At 41.0% G+C, this 26,095-nt stretch overlaps 1 protein-coding gene across 1 annotated transcript in view; it reads left to right on the top strand.

Moving 5' to 3' along the window:
- FHOD3 (formin homology 2 domain containing 3) overlaps window positions 1-26,095 on the top strand; it is a 377,261-nt gene that overhangs the window by 167,226 nt on the left and 183,940 nt on the right. The window contains exon 5 of the mRNA XM_009330482.1: window positions 8,392-8,497. Coding sequence (XP_009328757.1) covers window positions 8,392-8,497 — 106 coding nt within the window. The remainder of the gene's footprint in view (window positions 1-8,391; window positions 8,498-26,095) is intronic.

The following is a 26,095-nucleotide window of genomic DNA, read 5'->3' as shown; positions in this document are numbered from 1 at the left end:
TGTGGCACAGCCGGTGAGGGCAGTAAAGCGGCTGAAGTGCATTTGCAATCAACAGAGATAGGAAGGGGAAGGAGCTTCCATCGAGGGACAAACTGGCTCCTTGGTCCCCCTCAAACCCTTCACTGCTAAAATGCTTCTGCCACTGCCTCAGTTATCTCTAGCAGCTGACTGACATCCCGGTCCAGGGCACCCTTGCTCTCAAGCAGTTCTTCTAGGTGTGCTGGTGGGAGTGGGGGGGAAGGGATACAGCAACTGAACTTGCCTAGCATCCTTATCTTGGGGTAGTTTCTGAGTTGCCAAGAATCAGGGAGTGAAAATAATTGTCGTAGAGAGATGGACTCTTTGTGACAGCAGAAGACTCTCCTCCTGCTACCCTTGAGAGCTGTGTTTGGTTCATCTTCTAAAAGTAGTGTCCTGACTCAAAGTAGAACAGAGGTTTCGTGGCTTAATACAAGACTTGCCTGCTTAACCACCGGCTCATCTAGTCCATACATAGAATTGTTTTGTAGCTGCTTAAATAATTTAGGTTGAAATGGCAATGCAGTCTTGAGGGACTCACAGGACCTAAGTTTATGTATGTATGTGTATATATATGTGCGTGTGTGTACGTTTTTGGAATGATTTCTTTCCAGATTTGTTTGCAGTAGATGACTTGGCTTTTAAAATGGACTGAAATAAACAGTGACAATTGAATTAGATAGTATCAGGCACTTCTGGATTGGTAATCTAGTATTTTAATTGTATCAATAATTTTGGAGTCCAAAGAACAGAACGATAGTTTAAGGTGTGGGAAAGCAACTATAAATTATATCTTGGCGGTCCATGCACCTTCAATCACTTCCTGACTATGTTTACTCAGTTCTCAAGCCAAAATGAGGTTTTCTAACTGCAAACATTGCAAGCCAATCTTGATCTATAAAATGCAACCTGTTGCTTAGCCAGTGAAAAAGCTGGACTCCAGAAATGCTCTGGGATTTCTGTTTCTAATAGAGCACGGCATAACTCTTTTATTACTACATCATTGTAGTCTTGTCAGTGGGAGTAATTATTTTGCTGGTAACTTTAGCAGATGCAATGCATACTGAAGGCAGGTAGCAATCGTTAAAAATATTCTTGTGGAGACTTTATTGTGGTATATTTCTAATGTAGACTCTCGGGTCGCAGAGCTAGGCAGCTGAAAGGAGGGCTGAGAGGAACTGGCTGTTAATTCCATTGCTGTGGGGGCAGAGCATCGTATAAGCATTTGAAATTATATGGGGAACCTGTGGACATGAAGGCTCCCAGGTAATGGAAGTGCATTCTGGTCATAGCCCTGCGCTGCCACATTGCTGCTGCTGCTGCTGCCCAGGGCAGTCAGGTTAGGAGCAAGCTATGGGGTTGTTTTGGGTTTTTTGTTGTATACATTGAGGGTTTGCCAGAGCCAGAGGAATACTTAGGAAAGAAGATCAGTAGCTTTCTATTCTCCTTGCACTGTTAGGAGTAGGAAGGGTGGAATAAGGGCCTACCCAACATTGATGCTATTGCTAACAGAAACCCGGATTTTATCATTCTGTCTTTAATCACTTAGTAACAGAGGAGGCTTTTCAAGTATATTGGGCAATAGTCCTGCATTTTACTTTCTTGTGGTGGAGCACCAGATGTATTGTCATTTGAGATTTATGCCAGCGAAAGCCTGCAGTCACGCATGGTTTGCTCTTTGACCTGCCTCCTCCTTCCTCCCTTTCCTCACCAGTCAGCTGCTGTCCCTGTGCCGCTAATTTACATCCCCAAATGAATAAAGCCTAATCCCTAACCCTTAATCCTCCTAAAACCAGCTGAACTTTGTGATCCTATCTTGACTTTGCAGGAGATTTAAAAAAAAAAAAAAGGCAGACTGAAAAAATGTCTTTTCAGTTCTAAAAAGGGTGGCCGTCATTTATGTTTTGGGGGGAACTTTCTGCGAGTGCGCTGGCATTTTAGTGTTCCATGTATTTTTTCTTGGTGGTTTTTTTTTCTTTCCACATTGAGCATAATCATCTGTTTCAGTTCTGCCTCCTTGCTGTGCAGCGTATACTCCTGCCAGAGGAATCTGAGGAAGAGGGGTTTCCAAGGAGACCTAGCTCCGATGTATTAATGTAGAGAGGGGACAGCGCACTTTCCCAGCATACTATTTGATAGATGAACATAGCGATGAATAGAGATTTCCCTAGTTCCCCCTTTTAAAAAGTAGTAATTTTTATTTCTGGACCCAGGCAGCGTCTGAATGAGCCGTGCCCTTTCTGCCTGTAGGTCTCTGTATTGGTATGCTGCCAGCATCTTGTCCCACAAGATTTCAGGAAGCAGAGGAGGATGCTCCTCCTGTTTGAATCCGGTAGGGTTTATATTTCTCCTCTTGTGCTACATTGCACAGTGAATTGGCAATATTCATCTTGTCTTTTGCCTAGGTGAATTATCACAATGTTAAAATGTGAATGCAGTATATCTTTGTGAAGTTACCGGTTTTGGTCTACAGACAAAATCAGAGCTGGCCTGAGAATCAGAGTTTAAATTTCTCATAACAGGAATGTTGTAGAGTGAAAGAGCAGAGAGGGAAGCTCTTCCTCAGACAGAGGGTGAAGCACGTCAACTGCTGGAGCTCAGTGTGAGTGCAGTCCCCTCCTGTAAGCCCGTAGGCAAAGCTTAGCAAGAAGATTCTCGTGGCTATGACTGGCACCCCAGCTGCCTGGGCTGCTCTCGCTTCTACGCTGGATTATTGAACTTTTGCATTTTGGAAAGTTTGGTCGGTACAGAATGTGATTGCTGGCTCACTCAGTAATGTGTCATGTGGAGAGCACAGGCTGGGGAACCCTATGGTTCCTTATTTAAAGAAATGAACGTTATAAAATGTGCAATGTTTAACTTTGTAACAGAAAAAGGAGAGGATTGTACAGCATAGGATTAAATATGGGAATGCTCAAGCAACCAGAAACAGTGGGATAGTTTATGAAAGGAAAGGAAAAAAACATAAAAATGAGGTTCTCCTTGGTGGAAATCTCATAGACAAGCATCTTGTTATGATTTCTTGGAAAGACAGTACTCTGCACAGCTGTTAGCCACGTAAGAGAGAAATATGTATGTGCATATCCAAATGTGAATATTCAGTTACTAATCCGGTTTCCCCAAACACTTGGAATAGAGCTTTCACCAGTGCTTGCTAGTTAAAAAAAAAAAAAAAAAAAAATAAAAAAACTTGCCCTTGAGAAACTGTGTTCCAAAACCTTGATTCTTATTAGGAAGCAAAGCAACTTTCTTGTGGCAGAAAAATCATCATGCTTTGGGTAAAAGTTTTGGAAACATATGGCCCACAGAAATAGCAGGCTTCAGAAAGATTTGTCTTTAACAGTATGTAAACAATTTATCTTTGCACGTGGAAGCTGCACATCAGATAAGGTGCATTCTTGCAAAGTGCCATTCCTTGAAAAAAAGTCTTCAGTCTCCACCTTCAGATAAGACCCCACAAAACTGCCTTAGAGAATATATCAAATGGTACACAGACAGGAGAACAGGTAGGAAAGAAGGGAATCCCACCTACACTTCTTATTCTGCTAGTGGCACGTGAGCGTACTGTATAGACTGCTTGATCACAGGGTTTGTGGGGTCTTCTTAACAGCTAGGCTGAGTTATGCAGGTGAAAGTATGATTTGTGCATTTTGTTAACCACATAAGCAAGCTTTAAACTCACCAGTTTCAATATAGTTAATGTCTTTTTCATTATACATTGGACAAAAATAGAGCTCTGTTACAAGTGACATACACTATCTTGTTTTTTCTTCCTTCTGAGATGCCTGAAGAAAGAAAGAGATGTGATCTATTCCAAATCTGTGAATGAATGCGTAAAATATAGTTATCTGACAGGGCCACTGGTATCTTTTCATAAAGACTTAAGTAGCCAGCCTTCGTGTCACTGCACAATCTTTACGGTTGCAGGAGCTTAGCAGGAAGCTTAGAGAGCTTTGCCTGTGTTTTGCTGCTTTTCTCATCAGTGCTTTAATGCCTACTGATTAAGAGGTCGTAAATCTTTGCGATATTAGCGGAGGAGTCCATTTCCATAGCAAATGACAACCTTTCCCTGCCTCCTTTTAACTGTTATCATGCACATGTGGCAGCTACTTGTACATATCATTGTCACACACACCATATATTCCGTACAATGAATGCTCTTTTCCTGGAAACCTGAACCTCTTACCACTGCTAGAGGGTAGCCTTTACTCTTGAGGTCACCTAACTTGGCAAGTCAGTGAGTTAATGGGTCTGAAAAGATTATCCTAGACCAAAATTGATGTAAACATTCTCCTTTCAATGTAGAACGTATGGGCTTGGATGCCTTTCATCTTTCTTTGCACATTCCAGATGTTTGCTTCTTTCCTCTCATCGTATATACATGGTGGGATAGATAATGTACTGAGTTCAGATTTATGTCTAGAGCATGATGTGTTTGTACTCTGCTTCATTGCACCTTCTTTTTCCCTTTTATTTGGGAAAGGAGAAGTACCTTAAAAGCCTTTTTTAATTCAGGTTTGATTTGTTTATTCAGTGCTTTCCAAAAGCAGTCTGGTTAGAGTCCCTCGTCCCCTTCATTTCCTCTGCTGTTCCCCTGCGATGTATCTCCTTTCAGTCAAGGATGACTCTGTGCTGTAGTGGTTTACTCCTTTGGCTGCTTTGAAAAAGTTCCAGAAGGCAAATCTCACAATTTGCTTTGGGAGGGTCCTTGTTTAAAAAAACCAAAACAACTCACCAACATAAAACAGATCTTTAACATTAGGTATTTTGAGAGTTAAATGCTAATTTTTCCCCAGGTGATACTCTAATATGCATTCACATCTTAAAGTTATAATGGGTATTTCAGTTTTTACCTTTCACTGAATGTCAACAGCCCTTAATGACTATGTGCTGTTAAAAATTTTCTTTTGTTTTCGGGTTCGACCTGAAGGTCTCTGAAGCTGAACTACTGTTAACTTCTCTAGCATAGGGACAATTTCTCTTTTATCATCCGAGTGTCTTTTATTTTTCCCAAACAGGCATGTTAGGTCTATTAACAAATGTCAGAATCCACAGACCACAGTTATTCCTCCTATTCCTGTTTTTCCAGTCTTGCTTCTTTGACTGTGAGTCAATCCAGAATAGATTCCCCCCCCCAACTCAAGGATGGTGCAAACACACTTGATGCAAAATCAAAATGTCTACTCAAGTATCAATAAAAGACATTTAAAGAACAAGGAAGTGTGCTTTGAGCTAGGACACCATTACCATCTGAAAAAATAATTGTGGTTAATTCACTCAGTAGTTTATATTGTTATATATCTTGCTTCTCTTAAATTAGACAATGGTGTTGTCCAATAAAATATGCATCTATTTGTCATCAGATTTGTAGAAAAACTATTTTGGATGATGCTTTCCCCACAGCTTTCTTGATTACTGCACTATGCTACCGATTTCTGTTACTTTTTCTAAATTCTGCATGCTCCTGTCCCTTCTGTCCCTTGCCCTTGCTCCCACCTCTGCCCACTCTGGGTAGGGGAAATCTGGCACCTTTTCTCTTTAGTAGCAGGGAATTTTTAACCATTGACCTTGGCATACTGTGTAACTTACTTTCTAGGTATGCAAACTTCTTGTGAATACCTTGGTGTGTAGCCTTAGTGTACCTGAACCCTGAATATACTTTACTTGAAGCTTAGCTGACAAATTCCAGGGATATGTTCCTCTCTCTTGAGTTTTAGGAGAAACAAGATTCAAAATTCTTGAAGCACAAGAGATTACTCAAGTTTCTTTGAGTTAAAATCACCATATACAAAGGGACGTATTGGAGGGAGCAGTTGCCTGGCTCCGAGGGGTGGCCAGGGAGGAGACTCCTCTGGCGTCCCTGGGTATAGTTCTGCCTCCCTGCTTTGCTGGAGGTGGCTCTCCACTGTACAAGGTGAGCTTGAATGTCGCTTTTTATCCAGTGTGATTTGGACCTGTGTATTGCATGCATGCATATTTATCTATGTATTTCTTTGTAGTTGGTTGATTTTAAATCAAGTACCCCAAGTTTCGGGGGAATTAACCTGAGATATGGCTTTGATCATCAGAAAGCGTTTTATCTTGTGTCCCTTTCTTACTTTTCCAGGACTCCAGTTGTAAAATGTTGTTCTGGAAGTTCACCTTGTGAATTTTGGCATCATTTGCTGCACAGATTAGCTTGAGACAAATTGATTCAGAATTAAGAGTTTGGTCGTCTCAGCAATGGCATTTGGGAAGGGCTTTTCCAGAGGTCACTGCTCGGGATGGGACAGGCAGAGGTCCACGTGTCCTGGCTGAGCGTGCCCCTTCCTAGGTCCCTGTCCCATGCATCGGGATGTGCTCTTTAGGTTGGCGTCTTGGCCAAAGGTACAGCAGCCTCTGTGCCAGCCAAAAGTCCCCTGCTGCAAAAAGGTCCTTAGCTGCTCAACAGCCATCTTAATTCTTCGGTTCTCTTCCGGAACAGCAAAGGGATTCCCTGGTGGGCTGCAGTGGAGGGGGGGTCTGTGCATGCGCCTTTAAAACACTGTTACATACAACAGAGGAAATCAGGACGTAATTAGTGCCGTCTGTATTAACAGGTAGATTGTCTGTGTACTCTTTTAGTACTCTGTTAGTACTCTATTAGTAACCCCATTGTGTTTTGAGTATGGCAAATGGATAGATAGAGGAAATTTGTCGTCTTCGTAAAATTGAGTGCTTGTGTCTGTAGTGCCCTGGTCTGACATGGGAGTTTGTAAACTTCCTAGCTCTTCAGAAAACATTATCAAAGCTTTTATCTATCTAAAGAAAAAAATAACACCCTCAAAAAATAAAACATTGATACTAAGAAATAAACACATTTTTTAGCTCAGGTGTGCAGAGCAGTGGATTTTTAGCTTACATATTTTGGGGTTTTATGATATACTTTTGCAAAGATGTGGGGAATGATTGTATGCTTCCTCTTTTATGTACTCTTTAAAGGATAAATCAGCTTTATCATGTGATAAATTTGTGTATGTATACATGACTGTAAAATATATATTTAAATTGTTTTAACAAATTTGACCTTCTCCTGAAACATTTGACAGATTTTTCTCATAATTTCTACAATTCTTAGGAATTGCTAGATCACCTTACAATTTTAAATATCCCATTTGGTCATCCTTTAAGAATTACTTAACTTAGCTCTGGTGAAAGAAGGAAATTCATAAGAAATAATCTGTCAGGCTGAAAGAACTTTGCAATAAGTGAATTGTCATACTAAAAGGGACTTGATTATTTTCTTTCCCTTGGCAGTTTTCTAAGTGTATGCTGTGAATTCAGAAATCACTCTCAACAAAACTATCTACTGTCTGGATCTTGGCTTCTCAGGGCTGTGTTACTGGAAAGCTGAAATGTCTATCTAATACACTGTTGTGTATGCAAACAGCTATTAAAAATAATCAGAAAAAGGGACTCGACATCTAAGACGATTTTGTCCACAGACGACTTCTCTTCCGTTAATATTTTAAATTGGTTTTGTGCCTAATTTGTATGGCTAATTCATTAAGTGCTGTTTAATCAAGTTTTTAGTAGCCTTTTGTTTGTCTGCATGAGCCTTCTGTAAGAGGAGAAGGCAAGCTTTAGATACGGGGCTCTATAGTCCCTTGGCATAGTATTATGCATGTAGCGCCCAGCACAGCCCTCCTCTCCCTGGTATGTGAAATGGGGTCATTCTGCTGCACTGACTAAAGGACTGATGGTTAAAAAAAAAAGTGAGTTGCTTTAACAAGTTTAATTCCCATCAAATACTAAGGAGTATTTTCTCTTACATTCGCTGTTTTCCATCATAATGTGGGAATATTATCTACTAGTATTCTTCTGTTCAACACTATACTTTCCCGTTCTAAATATAATGAATTAATATTACGTTAAGATAATGAATATAATATTACATGGCAATAAACACCAATTTAAAAAGTTTTGTTGTATACACTTCAAATACTGAAACTGGAATTATGCTATGGCATATAGATGGTCTTATCTTGTTGATACTGACACTTTAAGGCTTTAAGGATGTCTGTTTGTGTGATATGATGAGATTTTAATATCAGGTAGAATGTCTGCAAGCCCTTAATGAAAAAATCAAAAGTCACATTTTATGGACATTAATCTTCTGTAGCTGACTTAAAGGTAAAAGCTTGTTTTTTCTTGCTTTGCATCAATGTATTTAATTCTGATTTTAAAATTCAGAATTCTGCTTCCGGTCTTCTACAGAACTTTCATATCAACTTGCTTACATCATCTGAAACATAAAGTCAATGTTGCAGGCATGCCTTTGGTTTTATATTATGATATATACTGTTTCTTTGTCTTTCAAAATTCTAACACAGCTTTTCCTTTCTCCTGTGGCAGGATGACAAGGACTTGGTTCATGAGTTTGTTGTCGCTGAAGGTCTGACTTGCTTAATCAAAGTGGGAGCAGAGGCCGACCAGAATTATCAGAACTACATCCTGAGAGGTAAAGGAAATGCATCCAAAAGTTGTTTTTATTGCTCTGAAGCTCTCACAGGTCTGCTTCAACTTGCCGTGTTAAGTCTCTTGCAACACGTTCCTCAGTTTGGTCCTGATTCTTGCATGTTATGCAGGAAAATTAAGGGGGATTAATACTCACTGCTGAGCAGGATGAATTGGAAAATTCAAATATTGATAGTCTCTCCATTGTCCAGCTTTTCTTGTAGATCGTACTGAAAATCCGTAATTCTAAGAAAGAAAGGGCATTCTAAAGCTTTCACCGGATAATTGTAAATGTCAAAGGGCACAGAGCAAAATAACTTCTTGGAGTGGGATTAGTAGCTATGGAATAAACAGTGAGACGGTCATATCTTAAGGGCAGTTGGCTGGAAAAAATTTTTAGCTATCTGATATTTTGGAGTTAAACAGGTAATCAGAGGTTTACATTCTGTTCTTCGCACTTAAAAGATAACTGGCAAACATAGGGTTTGGAGAGTGATGTGGAAAAGGTGTGTTACTGGATTAGAAAGCTGATTTACTGTGTTGTGGCCCAAATGAATGCGTGCGATTTTGACCTAACCAGGAAACCCAGGCTGCAAATTGAGAGAGTTCCTTCAATGGTTTGAGGGGTTATGAGCAAGGGGAGAACAATCACACCAAGGGATCTTTGCTGCTGGATGATCTCATAGTAAATAGAGAGCGCTAATGAATGCATAGCTGTGGTGGATTGCTCATTTGAATTTTCTTAGACTGGCGTATATAGCTGTCTTTAAAAATGTCACTTTGATGTATTTAGCTGCCAAAACTCAAACTGCAAATTGAGGAGTAAAACAAATACAAAAATAATGAGGATTTCGTAAGAACCAGGAATGCGAAGTTATTGAAAGCAAGGATGCAAATAGTAAGTGTGGCTTCATGTGAAGGACTTGAAGGTTAGACTGTACGAATACCAGCTTTTGGGGGTGTATAAGAAACCAAACTAGTACCACAAATTATGTTCTGTGTCAGTAGCTGTACAGTGATATAAATGTACTTGAATAGTAGCTTGTATATACTCAAAAGTAGAAGACTACTAACCACAATGAAACTAGACAAGGACACAGAAACATGTGAAAGAAAGATTTTCTTTACAGCTGAAAGAAGAGGTTTCTGGGAGGAAACTGGCCATAGATGCTCTCAGAAAATTCAGACTAGAAGCAAAATAAAAGTGCTGTATAGGACAGTCTGGCCTTCAGTCTAGGGCTTTACTCCTTTATCAGCTCGGCCTTCATCTAGCGTGGCTGGATCACGTCTTTGCCCTTCAACTGGGGGCTGGATGACGTCTTTGCCCTTCAGCTGGGTTTTGCAGCCAAATATTGAAAATTCAAAGTAAGGAAGCCTGATAGGTGTTTACGCTACCTGAGTAACCAAGTGGCCTCATAATCCAAATACTGGATAGCCCTGCAGCGCTTCTGCTCCAGTGTCAGGTAAGGTCCAGGGCACTGAGCCTCACAGTTGACAGAATGATCTGCTGATACTAGAGAAGTCAGTCACATCTGAGTGATCTCACCACACTATTGCGCTTGCCTTCATCTTACTGAGATCTCGTTTGACATCATCCAGGTATGGATTGAGAAGAATTAAAACTTCCTTCCACATTGATTTCTTTTTCTTGTTACTAGGATATACCCTAAAGCTTCCAGAATTCAGGGAGATGACAGTGATCTCTTTCTTGGTGTGGCTTCTCTAGTTGTGCTGTGTTTAAGAGCTTGGTGTCCATGGTCTGAAGTTAGAGATGTTCCACTGAATTCAATGAATGATAAAACAGAGCCTTTAGTGCCAATGTTCATGGCATCATAATAAGGAAACTGCAAACTCATCTTGTTGCATTGTTATTAACAAGTGGTCACAACTTGTTCAAAATAAATATAAAACAAACAAACCATCACCACTACCAACAACAAAAACTAACCATATGGAAGTAAGCCATAGAGCTAAAACCTTTATTTTAAGAAGATGCTTTTAGGGTTTGGTGTCTTCTGAAATCAGGTCTTTTTTTCCCCCTATTTTGCTGGTGCGAGAAGCTGAAGTTTCTCTCTGGGTAGTGTATCCTAGCATCTGTTGCAATAATACGATATTTCTCTGTGATGTGGATTTTATTTCAGAAATTAAATTTGTCTTGATTGTCTTTCAGGAAGTTCAAAGCTTGTTACAACTCCAAGATTATGTCAGCTGGTTTGCAGTTCCAGGAGCCAGCATGTACTTTCTGAATAGGTCTGCATGTGCAATGAGATAAAGATAGGTTTGGAAGTACAGTGTAGCCAGACAATCTTATCCAAATGCATTGAGGAGGGTGCTGAAAAGAAACATTAATACGTCATGTAAGAATGTTTTTCTGGTGTATTATTTTTGGACGACCATAGCAATTGGTTGGATTTTTTTGTGACAGTCATGTGTATTATTGCAGTGCTGCATTTTACGAAACTCAGAGTACTGATGAATAGGTTAATAAATTTCACTGAAGATACATCACGGTTAGCACTGAGGGGGTCCCATAAGCTTTAAACTCAGTGTTTAGTTACGGAGATTTAAAAAAGAAAAAAAAAGTCATCTTTGTCTAGAATTCTTGTGCCTTACTGCTGTGGTGTCCTTGTCCTGCAGATCCTTTTGGAGTGAAATACATCCTCCTTATTTTCACTCCATTTAACCTGAATCATAAAGGGATGGATTTCTCCTTAATTCTGTATTCTGGCTGCATTTCTCCAGCACCTTTGCTGTGATTCACTGTTTTCCTCTTGTGATCCTAACCCGGCTTGCAGGGCTTGTGACAGTAAATGGCAGCCTTAGGCACAGCATTGCCTCCTCCGCCTCCAGGACTTGCCCATGTGGGGCTGCCCATCTTGACTGAGTGGTTTCCAGGTGTTTCCTGTGAACTTGTTTGCCTGCACTCTTCAAGAAATAGCTTTAGTGCCGGGTGCATAGTGCAATAGCCAAGTGCCGGGTGCTGCACTTCAGCCACAACAACCCCGTGCAGCGCTACAGGCTTGGGGAAGAGTGGCTGGAAAGCTGCCCGGCGGAAAAGGACCTGGGGGTGCTGTTGACAGCCGGCTGAACATGAGCCGGCAGTGTGCCCAGGTGGCCAAGAAGGCCAATGGCATCCTGGCCTGTATCAGAAATAGTGTGGCCAGCAGGAGTAGGGAAGTGATCGTGCCCCTGTAGTCGGCACTGGTGAGGCCGCACCTCGAATATTGTGTTCAGTTTCGGGCCCCTCACTACAAGAAGGATGTCAAGGTGCTGGAGCGTGTCCAGAGAAGGGCAACGAGGCTGGTGAGGGGTCTGGAGAACAAGTCTTATGAGGAGCGACTGACGGAACTGGGCTTGTTTAGCCTGGAGAAAAGGAGGCTGAGGGGAGACCTTATTGCTCTCTACAACTACCTGACAGGAGGTTGTAGCGAGGTGGATGTCGGTCTCTTCTCCCAAGTAACTAGTGATAGGACGAGAGGAAATGGCCTCAAGTTGCACCAGGGGAGGTTTACACTGGATATTAGGAGGAAGCGGTTGAGTCACCATCCCTGGAAGGATTTAAAAGACGTGTAGATGAGGCGCTTAGGGACGTGGTTTAGTGGGCATGGTGGTGTTGGGTTGACGGTTGGACTCGATGATCTTAGAGGTCTTTTCCAACCTTAATGATTCTATGATTTAGACCTGGGAGGGAAAATAGGTTGGAAATATATGTATACATAAGGGTTGTAGGTGGTTCAGTGAGTTCCCAGGTACAAGTTACTTCTTGAGGACATTGCTTTCCTTTTTCTAAAGGTCTGCATTGCTTCACTCTAATGTTTCCTGCTTGTGAATTTCTGCTTAGTGGGATTTTTTTAGTGGTTTTGCCTTGGTTCAAGCCAGACCGAGCTGCCAAAAAAATGACTAAATATGAGTCACAAAAGTTTTAGTTACTTTAATGGGTAAGTGAAGAGAAGATAAGTGTGGCTTTTACATGCAATACTGAGAAATCCAGACAGTTATTTGTCGAGTGCTAAGGGAGTGACTGTTTATTTCTGCTCAGGTCCCCCGAACTAGAGTTGTTTGACAGTAGCTTTCCCAAAGTGTTCCCTTTTGTCACTGTATAGTGTATAGGTCCTAAACCAACAGTAGCCAGGGCTTCTCTCGAGAGTTACTCTGTTGAAAGACTAGCTTAGAAAACAGCTTTATTTTCCTCTGTACTTTTTAGTTCTTCACCCTAAATATACTCTTTGACATTGCTTTGAATTATTATGGAGATGTAAAGAAACTCTGTGTTTTGAGGGATTTTTTTTTCCCCCCAGAAACAGGCTTGCTTCCTTCCTCCCTCTCCCCCCCTTCCTTTTTTCCCCTTTGGTGACAATTATCCATAAGAATGATGAACTTCACTCATAGCACTGAAGTTAAAAGTTTCTGTCCCAGTTACAAGATTGTGGTATGGTGGGTGTTGCCTAAATATTCAAAAATAAATGGAAATTGGTGAAAGATTAAAATGTCCACAACTGATGAGGATTAATATAAGTCTTACTGTAATTTTGAAGATGCCTTGGATGTAATTTCAAAATCTTCTGTTCCTTGCACAGAATGAGAAAGCAACACGTGAACTGCCGTGGCTGAGCACAGACTAATTAAATAATTGGTAGGATTATGGCAGTCTTCATGTTTTCTGTTAATTTAGCTAGTGCTATTCAGAAGGTGAGAAGGAAAAGCAGCTTGTGTAAACCAAGGCTTAATTGTTTTAAAAATATATTGAATAAGTGAGGTATGGGGGTTCAGGGGTCAGTCTGCTGACACCATGATGTAAGAAGTTCTACCTGGTGGGATCCTGTCCCGTCTGTCCCTCGCATCCAATGAGGAGGTTGTCAAAAGGTCATCCAGCCTTTTTTGCAGAGCGTATTTTTGTACTTGGATCCCTAATTGCCTGCTTGTGGGTTCAAATCAGTATTTAGTGGTATCCATAATTAGATGAAAGCTAGAGTTCGTTCTTGTGGTCTGAAAGCACAAGCTAGGTGTCCAGTCCAAGCAGGAAGAGGCCTTGACCTTGCTACAGCGCAAAATGTCAAAGAACTAAGGCTGAGGAAAAAGTGAGACCATCAGTCTGTGCTTATACTAGACCAGGTTTGAATCAAATTCTGCCTTTGGATGCAGGTCTCTGATTTAGTGAGACCTGTGTGCTTATATGGGGAATAAGAATCTGGGTTTAAAGTCTAGATGAGAGATGGTTTTCATTTTGTTTGGTGTTCTTAGATTTTTGCTTTGTAGTGTTTGTTGTTTTGTTGTTGTTTTTTTTTTTTTAAAGAAGAAATATAGGAAAACAGGTGCTTGGAAGGAGGCTAAGAGTTATGATTTGAGGCAATATTTCTGCTTTAAGTTACCCCCTCCCCCAAAAAACAAAACCATCATTATTATCTAAAATTAAATATAGGGTATATCCAAAACTTCTATAATCCATATTTCATTCAATAATCTGGACAGAAAAACTAGGTTGCAGTAGAACCAGCTTTGGTTTTTCCTATCATGGGCCCACTTCACTTCTGATAAAGTGATAAAGTCCTGTTGGTCTCTACAGACGTTGGAGCAAGTGCAAAAGATGGTCCTGGGTGAGGGATCTGACATACACCGTACTCGTATGTTGTATGTACAACTTACAGTTATGTTGTATATTGCTGACAACAACAAAAAGTGAAAAGAAATTGCTGTAAGAGCTACTGATTGTAAAGCAGAAAGCGATTTTGCTGTTGGAATTAGGAGATGCCCAACTGTTTGACAGGGTGGTCGAACATGCACAGGAGCCACTGGAGTTGGTCAGAATCGCTGATGAGTGCCCAGGCAGGGGGTCAGGTTTTCTAAAGCAACAGGCAAATGGCTCAATCACAGACGTGTACCAAAGCCACCGATGGTTAGGCCTATTTATAAAGCCGGAGGCATGCGATCCCACCTGCACGCCAACTTTAGAAGGAAGGGCTGTACTGCATATTCTGGGAAATCAGATTAAATTCCTGAAACAACTCAGTGCTGGATGGTAAAGACCATCTGGTTACTGTCTGTCACCAGGACACTGTGTGCCCGAAGATGTCAAGGAGCTAGAGGAAGTCAAAGGTGAGGGTGAGGTTTTTCAAGCGGGCAGTGGAAGCTGCTGCTGATAACCCTCTCGTTCTGAAAGCCAGACATGAAGTTATCAGTGAGCCGGTGGCATTTCTGCATCGAGCCAACTGCTACTAGGAATGCTTGGGGTTTATAAGCGTGCTCTCTGTAATGGCGGGATGATCCATTTCCAGGAATTGAATGGCTGTTTTTATCAGAAAGACCCCTCATTATTACAAGGACACGAATGCTTCCAGTACTCTTGAATTTTCCTCCCTCACCCTGACGGATTATTTGGCTTTGGCCTTTTACATTAAAGGTTAGGTATTACAAAGTGTTTAGCATGGGGAAGCATGTTCTTCTGCCATAAATGTATGTGAAGCATTGTATCATCAGCAGGGTTTGTGTAAATATCAAAAGACTAGAAATAAGGTCTGTGAGAGGTTATCCTAAGAAGACATGTGTTGCTGGGCTGGTACCACAGCGGTAAAACAGATGGTAGTAAAGTTAAGTTTAGTAGTGAAAATGGAGCTAATGCTGTGTATTGTGCATACCTTTGCATTATTCCTGTTTGAGTATGAACTGGAGAACTGTTTAAAGTTTTCCAGCTGTAGAAAAGTATCCCAGGCACAAGTAAATAGGAACAGACAGTGCACGATTAGGCTTACCTTTGCATTTATTTCTTTTCCTGAAGCCAAGTATGAAAACTTTCCTGACTTTCTTCTCTTAACCTTCAGTGTGCAGGTACCCCTATGTGCCTGTGAGGTTCTTGCCTATATCTCTGCATATTCAAGTTGACTTATTATGTGCAGTCTTTCAAAATTATGTAAACTTCTCAGTTGATCTTGAAGTAGCTGTAGTAAGAGTCTGTGCTTGAAAGAGAAATGGAGCGCCTAAAGCTTGATTATTTAGGAGTATTGCTTCTAAGAATATTGCTGGCTCAGTCTCCCTGTAAATTCAGTTCTTTGATCTTTCTGCTGAGTCCATCAGAAAGTCCTGTGGGGATTTGAACATTCATATCATTCATTTTATGCTGGATGACAGACTGCAGTCCCATGAATCCATACCAACAGATGGCAACTCCACCTGGAAGCCGTTATGCCCACATAGTATGGGGCAGCTCCACATGGAGATTCAACCTAGGTTCCTCACCACCACCACAAAAAAAAAACCAAACAAAAGCCACCAAACCAAACAAGCCACAGCTGTGTTAGCAAATTAGTAGCAAATTAGTGTACCTGTGCTACTAAGACCTGTTAATGAGCAGCACTGCTGAGCTTAGGTGCAGTGTCACCGTCATGCAGCCATGCCATCTCCCTTTGTGAAATTGGCTACGCTGCCAGCTTTCCATCAGTGAGCTTTGTAGGTGCCATTTGTTGTAGTTCATATCAAAAGTAACAGTCCCAGAAAAACCAGACCTATACCTGATGGCTCAGTACCTCTTCCTGCTACATGGGTGGAGAAATCTCAAGATGTGCCTCTTTTTGTGTCTTGAAAAGCCATGGAATGAAAAAATACAAATGGATTTGGCATCCTGGTTCATGAACTCTTTACATGAGAAATAATGAGATTACAATGCTCTTCGTCGTACCAGAAAAGAGGGCACATTGTACTATCTCCATGATTAGTAATATAAACACTAAACCTCCTTGGCTTGGTAGCTGAATCCTCTTTCACTTCTGCAAATACCTCTGTAAGACTAAATGCATTTGTTTACTTGTACAAGGGTGGTTGGGAGCGCTTGACCTCGGAAACCATGCAGTTTAAAAAGAGGGAAAACATCCTCTTTGCTTTCCTCTCTATGCTTTTAGCGTTTCTTTTCTTCATTTCTCATCTGCGTATTTTAAAATGGTATTTATTAGACTCAATCTATGCATGCATTACACTGAGTTTCCTACCGAACACAACCTTAAGTGTTCCCTTAGTTTGTGGAGGAAGCCCTGCCCTTTCCTTCCTCTCTCCTCCTTCTCTTCCCTCCCTTTTCCCTGGATGTGATTCTGATCCGTGATCCACCTGGAAGCAGAGCCAGATGGTCCTAACACACAGCGCACAGTACAAGTCCTCCCAGTCTGGGATGGGAATTGGCACTGAAGCAAATTTGAGTTCAAAAGTTTAACCACCCTATGGTAATTTACACATCTACAAATAAACAGAGCTGTTCCTTGCTCTGTGCGTTATATGAAATGGCCTTTCATGTTGGGACTGCTCATGAGGAGGATATAGGATTCTCATGGTCGACATGGAATTCAGCAATAACACCACCATAAAATTATGGATTTCCCTTGTTTTTAAAGCTGGGAGGCTTTTGGGTTGCTTTCTGTCTCCATGAAAATGAATCTTCAGGTTTTGTGTAATTTTTTTTTCAATGTTTTGTGAAATTCCCATGAAATGTGACACCTCAGGCTATGCAGACCCCATGTAAAACGAGGAACTGAACCATGAAAAAATGCACATCCTTAACTACTAAGCAAAGAATAAGTACTTGGGAAGTAGTCCCAGAGGCCTTTAAAGTCCTTGTGGATGTTATATGATTTAACTACTCAAACTTCACGAACGAGCCTTGAAAACAATGTACCAATTCCAACTGGTAGGAGCATATTACAGAGTATTTCTGCCTTTTTGTAGTAATCTTTTAGCCTGAAAGTATCCAAAACCTGATTCATTAGAGAAGGAGAAAATGTGCACAAAATAAAGACATTCATAAGCCGGCACAGACATGAGCACTTGCACAAAGTATGCAGCTGCTGGCGATTTCACTATGAATTACTTGTATTGAATATATGCACATAAAACATGGTAAAATACGGTTGGGAAATAGTGTTTGATTATTCCTGTTTCAAGATTAGATACTTCCACAGCTATTTGTGATGGTGATTGCTAGGCTGCCATACAAAGTGCTCTATCCTGATACAGAAGCAGAGAAAATTAAGGACTTTAAAGGAGGAGGCAGGGAGGTAGGGTCAAATGTGTAGGATAATTAGAAAGTGCTGACTGTTATTCCATGAAGGTGATTATTGTGTGACATAAGGACGTGTCAAAAATGAGATTCTTCAAATGTCTGTAGATTTAATTTCCATGTCCAGATATGTTTGATTTATTTTAAGTCACATCTTAGCCTTGTCTGTCTGGATTTTTTGCAAATGTGCATGCGTATGCATTTTTATCAATCATGTTCTCATAGGTGCAATCAGAAAGTGGGAGCAGTGGACTGTAAACTCTTAAAATACTTATTTTCATTACCATGAGGCAGCAACCTGCTTTAAGCCTCTGATTGGTACTGCATCAAAATATTAAAAAAAATAGACAATTAAAGAATTTAAAAGCTAAGCCATAGGACTTGCATGTATTAGCACAGTATTATTTATTAACCTATCATAAATGCTGCATTCATACATATGTGTCAAAGAAAAAGTATACAATATTCATAGGCTGATGACAGCGAGGGATAATCTTAATGAGCATATGGGAATATTAACGTTTCTGTTTGCTGTTGTGGAGGGTTTCTGCTTGCCTGTTTTCCTGCATAGCCCTGAGGAGCACAGAAGGAGTAGCACGTGTCCCTTAGGAAGGCAGAAGTAGCTATTAGCTGCGTGTTTACACAGGTTGAATGAGAAAAGATGGAAACTCTTTTTGCTGCTTTGTAATGAAATATAAGGACCAGTTTACCATCTGTCAGTGCTACTTACTGCTCTCCTCCTCTCCTCCCTCTGCCACCTCCCATACGCAGGACTGGAGCCACTGATGGTGGCATTGGCGTGAAGAGAGGACAACATGGGCTGGCGTCCTCCCACTCCCCACATATACATGAAGGTTGTCAGTGGATGCACAGGCAGGGGTTGGGCAGACCTGGAGAGGCAGCAAAGCCGAGGTGCCATGGAAAGGCAGACAGGTTATTGTGTCTTCCCTATGGAAGCCAGAGGGAGAAGAGTTGTGGTTGGGGTCCCTGCCTGCTAAAGCCAGAGGAAGCACAGATTTATCCTGTTCCTCCCGACTTTTACAAAAAGTGGGGATTGAAGACCACCTTAAACTATGAATTTATTAATTGTAACACGATTTCTTTCTCACGATATATCCAGGCAAGAAGGAATTTTTCCTATTTTCAGTGTGTGAGGCATTTCCATTTTTTTCCATTTAAATTCCTGACGCTAAAGCTGGTGCTGTCAAGCCAGGAGAGGAGACCTTGCCCACCTCCTGGCCCCTAGCGATATGGGAGTGCTGGCTTGCACTAGCTGCTAAAAATATAGTATCTGTGTAGTTTAGGATGGCGTTTTCAACAATTTAGCACTTTGAAGTGTCTTCTCAGAGGTTTTAGTAAAGAGCATTTACTGATGTAGGTGCCATGCAAAATAAGTCATTTTTTCCTTTGCCTCTTTTAATTTGTTGACAGCAAGAAAACAAATATTCTTCCCTCTAAAGTACTTTCTTTCCTCCCCCCCCACTCCTGGAGATGATGAAAGCGATTAAAGAAAAAAAGGAAGGGGTATTGAGGGTGTACGGGAGCAGGGAGGACCATAGGGCTGCAGACTTCAGACCAAGGCTGGAATGTTTCAGTCCCACAGATGGTGTTTCCAAAAAGCAATGAGTAAGTTATAGGAGTGGGGCAATGTATTGATGCTGAACTTGCCCAGTAATCTAAAAATCTCTGGATGAAAGAGAATATAGAGAGGAGGACTTTAAGGTTTGCACCTGAGTGGCTCCACGTTGTACCAGGCCTGAAAGGACACATTAAAGGAAGGAAAATGGTGTGTGAGCTACTGAGAGAGTCTCCATAAAAAAAGGTCTCCCTGCTGCCAGGAAGCCAAGGAGCGTTAACATCCCACAGGAAGGATTACTGTTTAAGGGCAGATCCTAAGCATTGCCTTTAATCAAAGGCTGGGAGGGACAGACTTTGTTTTGGAGTTTACTGTTTTTTCTTTTGACATTTCACAGTTCTCCCTGAAATGGAGAAACTTGAAAAATACTGCTGTTTGCTGGGAGGAGTGCTGTCAGATGGTTCTGCTGTTACAGCGTATTGACTTTAATCACTGAAGTGCTACTCAGGATTTAGTATATCTATAGTGTGTTTTAAGTGGGTTTATTTAAATGACAAGTGGGGTCTTAAAGATGTCTGCCAATACTGAGCAATATCCTGTTTCCTCCTACTTAACCTCCCTCCTAGTATACGTTGTCACCTGCCTAGACAAGGATCTCCGCTTACTCCATCCCTGTCTCTCCTGTCTCTGTCCGTGCCCCCACCCTCCCGACTTCATAAGTTTGTACTCCAAATCCCTGCTTCAAAAAGAGCTCTGTCATTTTCAAAGTTACACCCCAAATTGGCTTTGGGTACAGCGGGATTGCACAGCGCTTACTCCTGACAAGCTTCAGGTATCTGGAGTAATAAGGGTCCCTGGGTGCAGACTTTCACTCCGGATGCTCCGAATGTTGGTCGCCTGCCCCTGTGCGCAGAGAGCGGTCTTGGTGAGCGGACACTGTTTTCTCACCCGGGCACTACAGTGGGCCCAAAGTTTTGCTTTTAAGGCAGAAACTTTGAGACAAGGTTTCCAACTTCTCAAAAGTCAGTAGTCGGCCACCATAAGCTTGCTTTTAGTATTTACGGTAATATCCGTGATGGAAACATTGGTCATAGTATTTATTAACTAGATATATTGGTTGCTAAGAATATTCCTTTATATGTGTTTTGGTAAAGGTTTCTTATGTTCCCTAAGATTATTACGGACAAATACATTAAGAATACTGTTAAGTTTGATTACTAAGACTCTTCAAAATTAAGAAATACCTGTATGATCTTACTTCGCAGGCATGCGTGCCCCCTTTGTGTGGAAGCTGATCCAGTCTTTGATCGCACAGTGGTGCGGCTTCTTCCACAGCTGCTCTGCTTCAGAGGTGCACCATCGCACCTGTGCATTTAAAGAACACCTTTTAAATAGCTCGTCTTATCGTCAGTGCTTCCCAAGGCTTTGGGATTTATTTCATGCTATGTAAACTCTGTTATAAAACGTTTGTCTTCCTCATGGATTTTTCTGTGGTTTGTCACTAAACGTTATCCAAGAGCTGAAAGGGCAGCATTATCTTTGTGTTGCAGATAAGGAGATGAGGCACTCGAAAACAGACATATTCTGAATTCAGAAAGATTCACTAAGCTTAAGTGCTGGTTTTGGGCTTGTTTTTCAAACTTGAGATTGTACTTTCTGTTTATGCCTTTTTAATCTTTACTCTTAGGGCTTCTTTTCCCATTTAGACTCTTGCCCAGCCTGTTCTAGCTTTCTTGCTCTGATCTGTCTATACATTTTCCCCTTCCCACATCAGCTTCCTTTAACCTTCATCAGTTTATCAGGTCATTTACATCATCAATCCATTAATCAATATTCATCAATTCATTTACATGAATTTCTTCACCATTTTAACCTGGCTTAAACATCTTTTCTTCCCATCACCTCTTCCCACTTCTGCACTGTCTGTCCTGGGTTCTGGCACCACAGCTGTGTTTGTGTGATGGTGTAATGAACTTGACAGTGGAATGTGTTCATCTGAAAAATGAGGATGAAAAGGTGGATATTTTGGGTGGGGAGAAAAGGTGGATATTTTTTTGTTGTTTTGGATTTTTTTTTTAGTACTGTTGAATTACCCATTCCGGTTCTCTGTGGCGGGACACAAACCCCTGGGCCAGCAAAACCCTGAGTTTGGCCTGAGACAAACAAATAAGGGAGAGTGTTGCAGTACCACTATCAAGTATGTAGTCACAGCTTCGGTCTCTTTATCTCTTGTCCATTTGTTTCCTCAACATTGCTCACATCAGTCCTAATCCCTATGTTCCCTCCAGCCAAATAGCTTTTAGCCTTTCCCATTATTTCCCTCATTTATCCCAGTCACTTCATCTCTTTTCATAACTCTCAGATGCTCATCAGGCTTTCTGTCAGAGTTTCTCCCTTAACTCTTACATTTCTTTGAACGTCTCTGAGTTTAATTTTGTTTTCTTCAGTGTTCGGGTCAGAATTCTCCTCCCCACCATCTGAGTAACAAGACAGTTCCTTTAAAACAAAACCAAAAAACCCTCACAAGCTGCCTGCTCTTATTTTGAGTGCCATGTCCTTCCTTGGTGGGCAGCAGCTGAGAGCATTATGGGAATCTTTTGAGCTCCGAGGATGGAGTATTCAAAGGTTTTAGCTGATTGCATATGTTCAGTAGAGAGTATTGTAAGCGTCAAACAATAGTTATTTCAAAACCCTATAACTACACAAAGTTTGGACACATTTTAATGTGGTCTGTATGAGTTTTTTCACTGGCATGACATTATAATTTTCTAGAGTTTTCCAAAGAGCTCAAAATCCAAAAATATTCCAATTTCCAAAAATATTGTCAACAGTATTTTTAATTCCAGTGAGATATTATCTTCCTCCTCCTGCCGTCTACAAACTCACCCTGAATATAATAAATGTTAGATATTTTCTGTGAAAAAATAAAGTGTTGTGTTTCAAACGCTACACAGAGCAAGTTTCAGTCCGAACTCAAAACTTGAGGAAATTACGGACAACTAAACTCAGGAGCGTTTTCATGGCAACTAGTATGGCAATTTTAGTAACATGGCAATTTTAGTAACAAGCCACAATACATGTCCCATGTGTAATGAGCCTTCAATTTTAGTTTCATGAGGCTGATGGCTCACTTTAAATACTGAAAATACATAGGAAACTAGTGCTTTATTGGCTAGACGTATAAAATTGCTTGTGTTGCTTTATTCTTGTCTTTAGCTGTAGTAACGTGAGTTGGTCGGGTAGCCACTAAACCAGTTACGCTCAGAGTGTAATTGTTTGGTTTTTACATACAAAGAACTGACCTAAAAATCTTTTGAATTTAAAGAACTGTTCTAATGTTGAGTTCTTGTGTAACATCTTCATCATGAATTAGCAGAGCAAGACCTGATTGAGAAGTAAAAGTTTATCAGAAATGTCTGTTGGAATCTTGCCTTTATATCAGTCCTTTGGAGTATATAAGGACAGTTAAATATGTAGTAAGTATAATTTGAAATAATCCCTTTCAGCTGGATTACAGGCCAGGATTTGTCTCGCCTAATTCAAGTGACCTTGTCTCAGGTAGCTAGCTAGACTCCTTGAGCAAGAGAGAACACAACACACCTGTGTGATTGAACTGGTTTTGCTCCCTGATTAGCAGTTTGCTTCATATCTGTTACTATCTTTTGTTTCTCTCCGTTTTCCGTATGTGGTCATGAGTGTGTGTCTGCAGTTATAATTCAACATAGAAGGGCCTTGAGTATTTGTTGTAATTTAGTTCATTTTAAACTGAAGTTTAAAAGTTCCTCAAGAACAGTAGAGGGAACTCAGCAGAAACTGCTTCAGACCTGTATGTTATATCAGTTATGACAAGAAAGTCATAACTTTCTTGATAGAGAAAGTGATAGAGAGTCTCAGAAGGTGATAGAGAGTCTCAGTCTGAAGGTCCGTGGTCATTTCCCTCTATATGGTTTATTGAGTGGGATAGAGAAAGTGATAGAGAGTCTCAGAAGGTGATAGAGAGTCTCAGTCTGAAGCTTTTCTGTCATTTCCCTCTATATGGTTTATTGAGTGGGTGGTTGGAAAACAGCGAGGCTAGTCTCTTTTCCTTTTAAGAGGTTGAATAAGCTGGTTTATAGTCAGCTTTATGAAAAGTCTTTCAGTGTCTTTCATTACATTTGGTGTTTGTATGGAGGGGGATGAGATGAGGAAGATGACAGAAAAGCCCCTGTCATCCTGCTCCTGAACTCAAGAGTTGTAGAGGGTAAACATCTAGACTTCACATTTTCAGGCTTTGGAAATCCTGGTGGTGTGACATGCTTATAGCTGTAGTTGATAGGCATAGTCAATGCTTGTTATAAACAGCCAAGGCACCATTATTTGTTTAGTGGGTATAATGGTTCCCTGAATCATTGAGTAAAAGAGCAAGACTTTCTCTCTGATTTTAGGGGCATCTGAGGAAGACTGGGATCCTATATTTGGTGTCTGAAGTTATGTACTATGAATATACCTTTCTCCTATAGACAAGTAGGAAATGGAATACACGAAAGACCCTAAGATTAGGAGCTAGATTTGTAATGTTTTATACCCATAGGACATGTACTATACAAACAACAACCCCTGTGTAATACATACCTTTTAGTCATGCTGGTTCTAAAAGAACAAGATGGGAAGGACATTTGAACAACCTGTAAACTCAGAGAACTGGATCTTCTATGACTACCTACATAAAACCATCCTGGCATGCTTGGGACTGCCAGGCTGGTCAGGACAGGAGTCCCACAGGACTCAGTCGGAAAAAGACTCATGTTCTGTACTTGATTCCACTGGAACCGAATGACACCTAAGAGCCCTGTATTTTCAAAGGCTGGACTTAGTTGATTTCCATGGCTAGCATTCATGAATGGCAGAATTGTCATTTCAAGGGGTTTTAGCCTCGTTGCTTCAGTTGAACAAAGACCTGAGTAGAAAGACTTGAGCTTTCCAAAATCAGGAAAGCAAGCCAGACTCCTACTCACTAATCCATGCCAGCAAAGCCAGCTTTTGGCTAACAGAACTATAGTGCATGTCCTTCCAAACGTGATGTAACAGCTGTGTGGTTGGATGTGCCACCTAGAGCCAAAGTCAGTGCATGTGGTGGCCCGTGTCGGCCCGGGGGTGGTTGGCCAAGTACCATGGACAGGGGCAGCTCAGCAACAGTCTGCACAAGGCTTGGAGCCCACAATGTTGCTGGAAAAGATCATATAAGCCTGCACAGTTGGTGCCAAATCAGCAATTATTAATTGCATGTAAAATAGATAAGCCCTCCTAAGATCCTTCTCACGGGCATTCCAGATTCAGTCCTGCCGTGCGATTGTGTTTGGTCCAGAGTCATTCAAGGCCCTTAAAATGATGTCTGATAGATAAAGAAAACTACCCCTGCCTGAAACTTTGAGAAAGCCCTGCAGGTGTTCATGGAGTCCTCTTTCAGAGCATTGCCCACTTTGTGCCGAGAAAACCCTTTCTAATGCCTTTTTGTGTTGAATGAATTTCAAGAAGTCATGGCCCATACTCTTTATATTATATTTCACTTGAATGTAGTGATGCTGTGATCTTAAGCAGCCTTGTCCTCAAGCAGTTTTAGAGCTTCATGTGAGCTAACTTGTAGCTGGAGCATTGACATTCTTCTTCCAGATGTCTATCCAAATATAGTGCTTTGTTACAACCAGAGTATTCAGACTGTTGTTTGGCTGTGGTTACCCATAGATGGCTGTTGTTAGAAGCATGCCCTTGCAAAGGTTGTGGCAAAAAAGTAGGTTGGATTGTTTTTGGGGTTGTTTGGTTTTTTTTTTCCTATCCTAAAATATTTCACTAATGGCAGTTGTCATCATCTGCTTGCTTCAGACAAGACCAGGTATAAAGAAAAGAAAAAGGTGATATATTTGGGTGAAGAAAACTGTTAATTTGAGAGACTGAAGCTTCTTATTCCTGTTATACTATAAGGATACTGAAATGTGCAATGCTACCCATGCTGAAGATTCCTGAAGAATAACTAATGGTTGCTCTCAAGAATCTGTAATTTCTAGGTACGTGGTCAGTGTGAATATGGCAACACATGCTCTGTCCTTGATTTATGGCTTCTTTCCCCATGCTCCACGTGTAACTGTCAGGGAATCAGAGGAGCATCATGGCTGCTCTGTCCTTTGTGCATGGCGTAGTGAAGAGCCGTGACCAAGTCATAGTGGATCCAGGGGGAATGATCCATGCTTGAGCACAGCTTCAGCACTGTAATCAGTGCGTGGGCTCTGGCAGGGTGCCTGAAAGTGTTATTTCTCCCCAAGCCTGTGGAGGGGCATGACAATGATGATGTTGGCCTTTGAATTAAACATATGTATGAATTAGGGTGAAAGTAAGTTCCTGGGAAAATTATTTATAGCTAGGTTGCTGGTTTTTCCTTCACTTCTATGTCATGTTATTTTGCATTTACTGTAATAATTCAATTTCCAGTTTGAATTCTATAAATAAAGTTAATTTTTTAACTTTCTTATTTATACATCAGTGCATTGCCCAGATCTTCAGGAATACATTGATTCAGTGTGTGTTCTCAGCAGCAGTTTTTTGCCTGCAAAACTGAGGGAGAGCATGGCAAACACCAGTGGTCTGAAGTTGTAAGACAAGCTTAAATAACATTGAGTTATTAGAAATAAAACATACTGGATTCTTTGTATTTGTAGACTGATTTCTGTACATAAGAGGTATAATATTTTTAAGTTTAACTCTGTAGTCAAAAGACCAAGAAGGTTGGAGGAGACTCTTAGCTCATGATGTCACTCCGGAGCTGAGATTGTAGTTAAAACATAAACAGATTGCTGTGGAGTTACAGGAACTGCTCCTTATCACGTGATGGTGCTAGAAATACTGTTCCTTGTGACTGCAAATGTCCCTTGGAACAACTGCTGCTGCATACAGGCAAGATGTGTGTGCATCATGACCCAGTGGACACAGTTCCGTCTTTAAATGTTGTAAACCGGGATGGT

This window comes from Pygoscelis adeliae, unplaced genomic scaffold, assembly GCF_000699105.1.
Source record: "Pygoscelis adeliae isolate BGI_AS28 unplaced genomic scaffold, ASM69910v1 Scaffold78, whole genome shotgun sequence".
Lineage (NCBI taxonomy): Eukaryota > Metazoa > Chordata > Aves > Sphenisciformes > Spheniscidae > Pygoscelis > Pygoscelis adeliae.
Note: the sequence above shows the minus strand (reverse complement) of the source record. Positions and strands in the feature narration are given on the sequence as shown.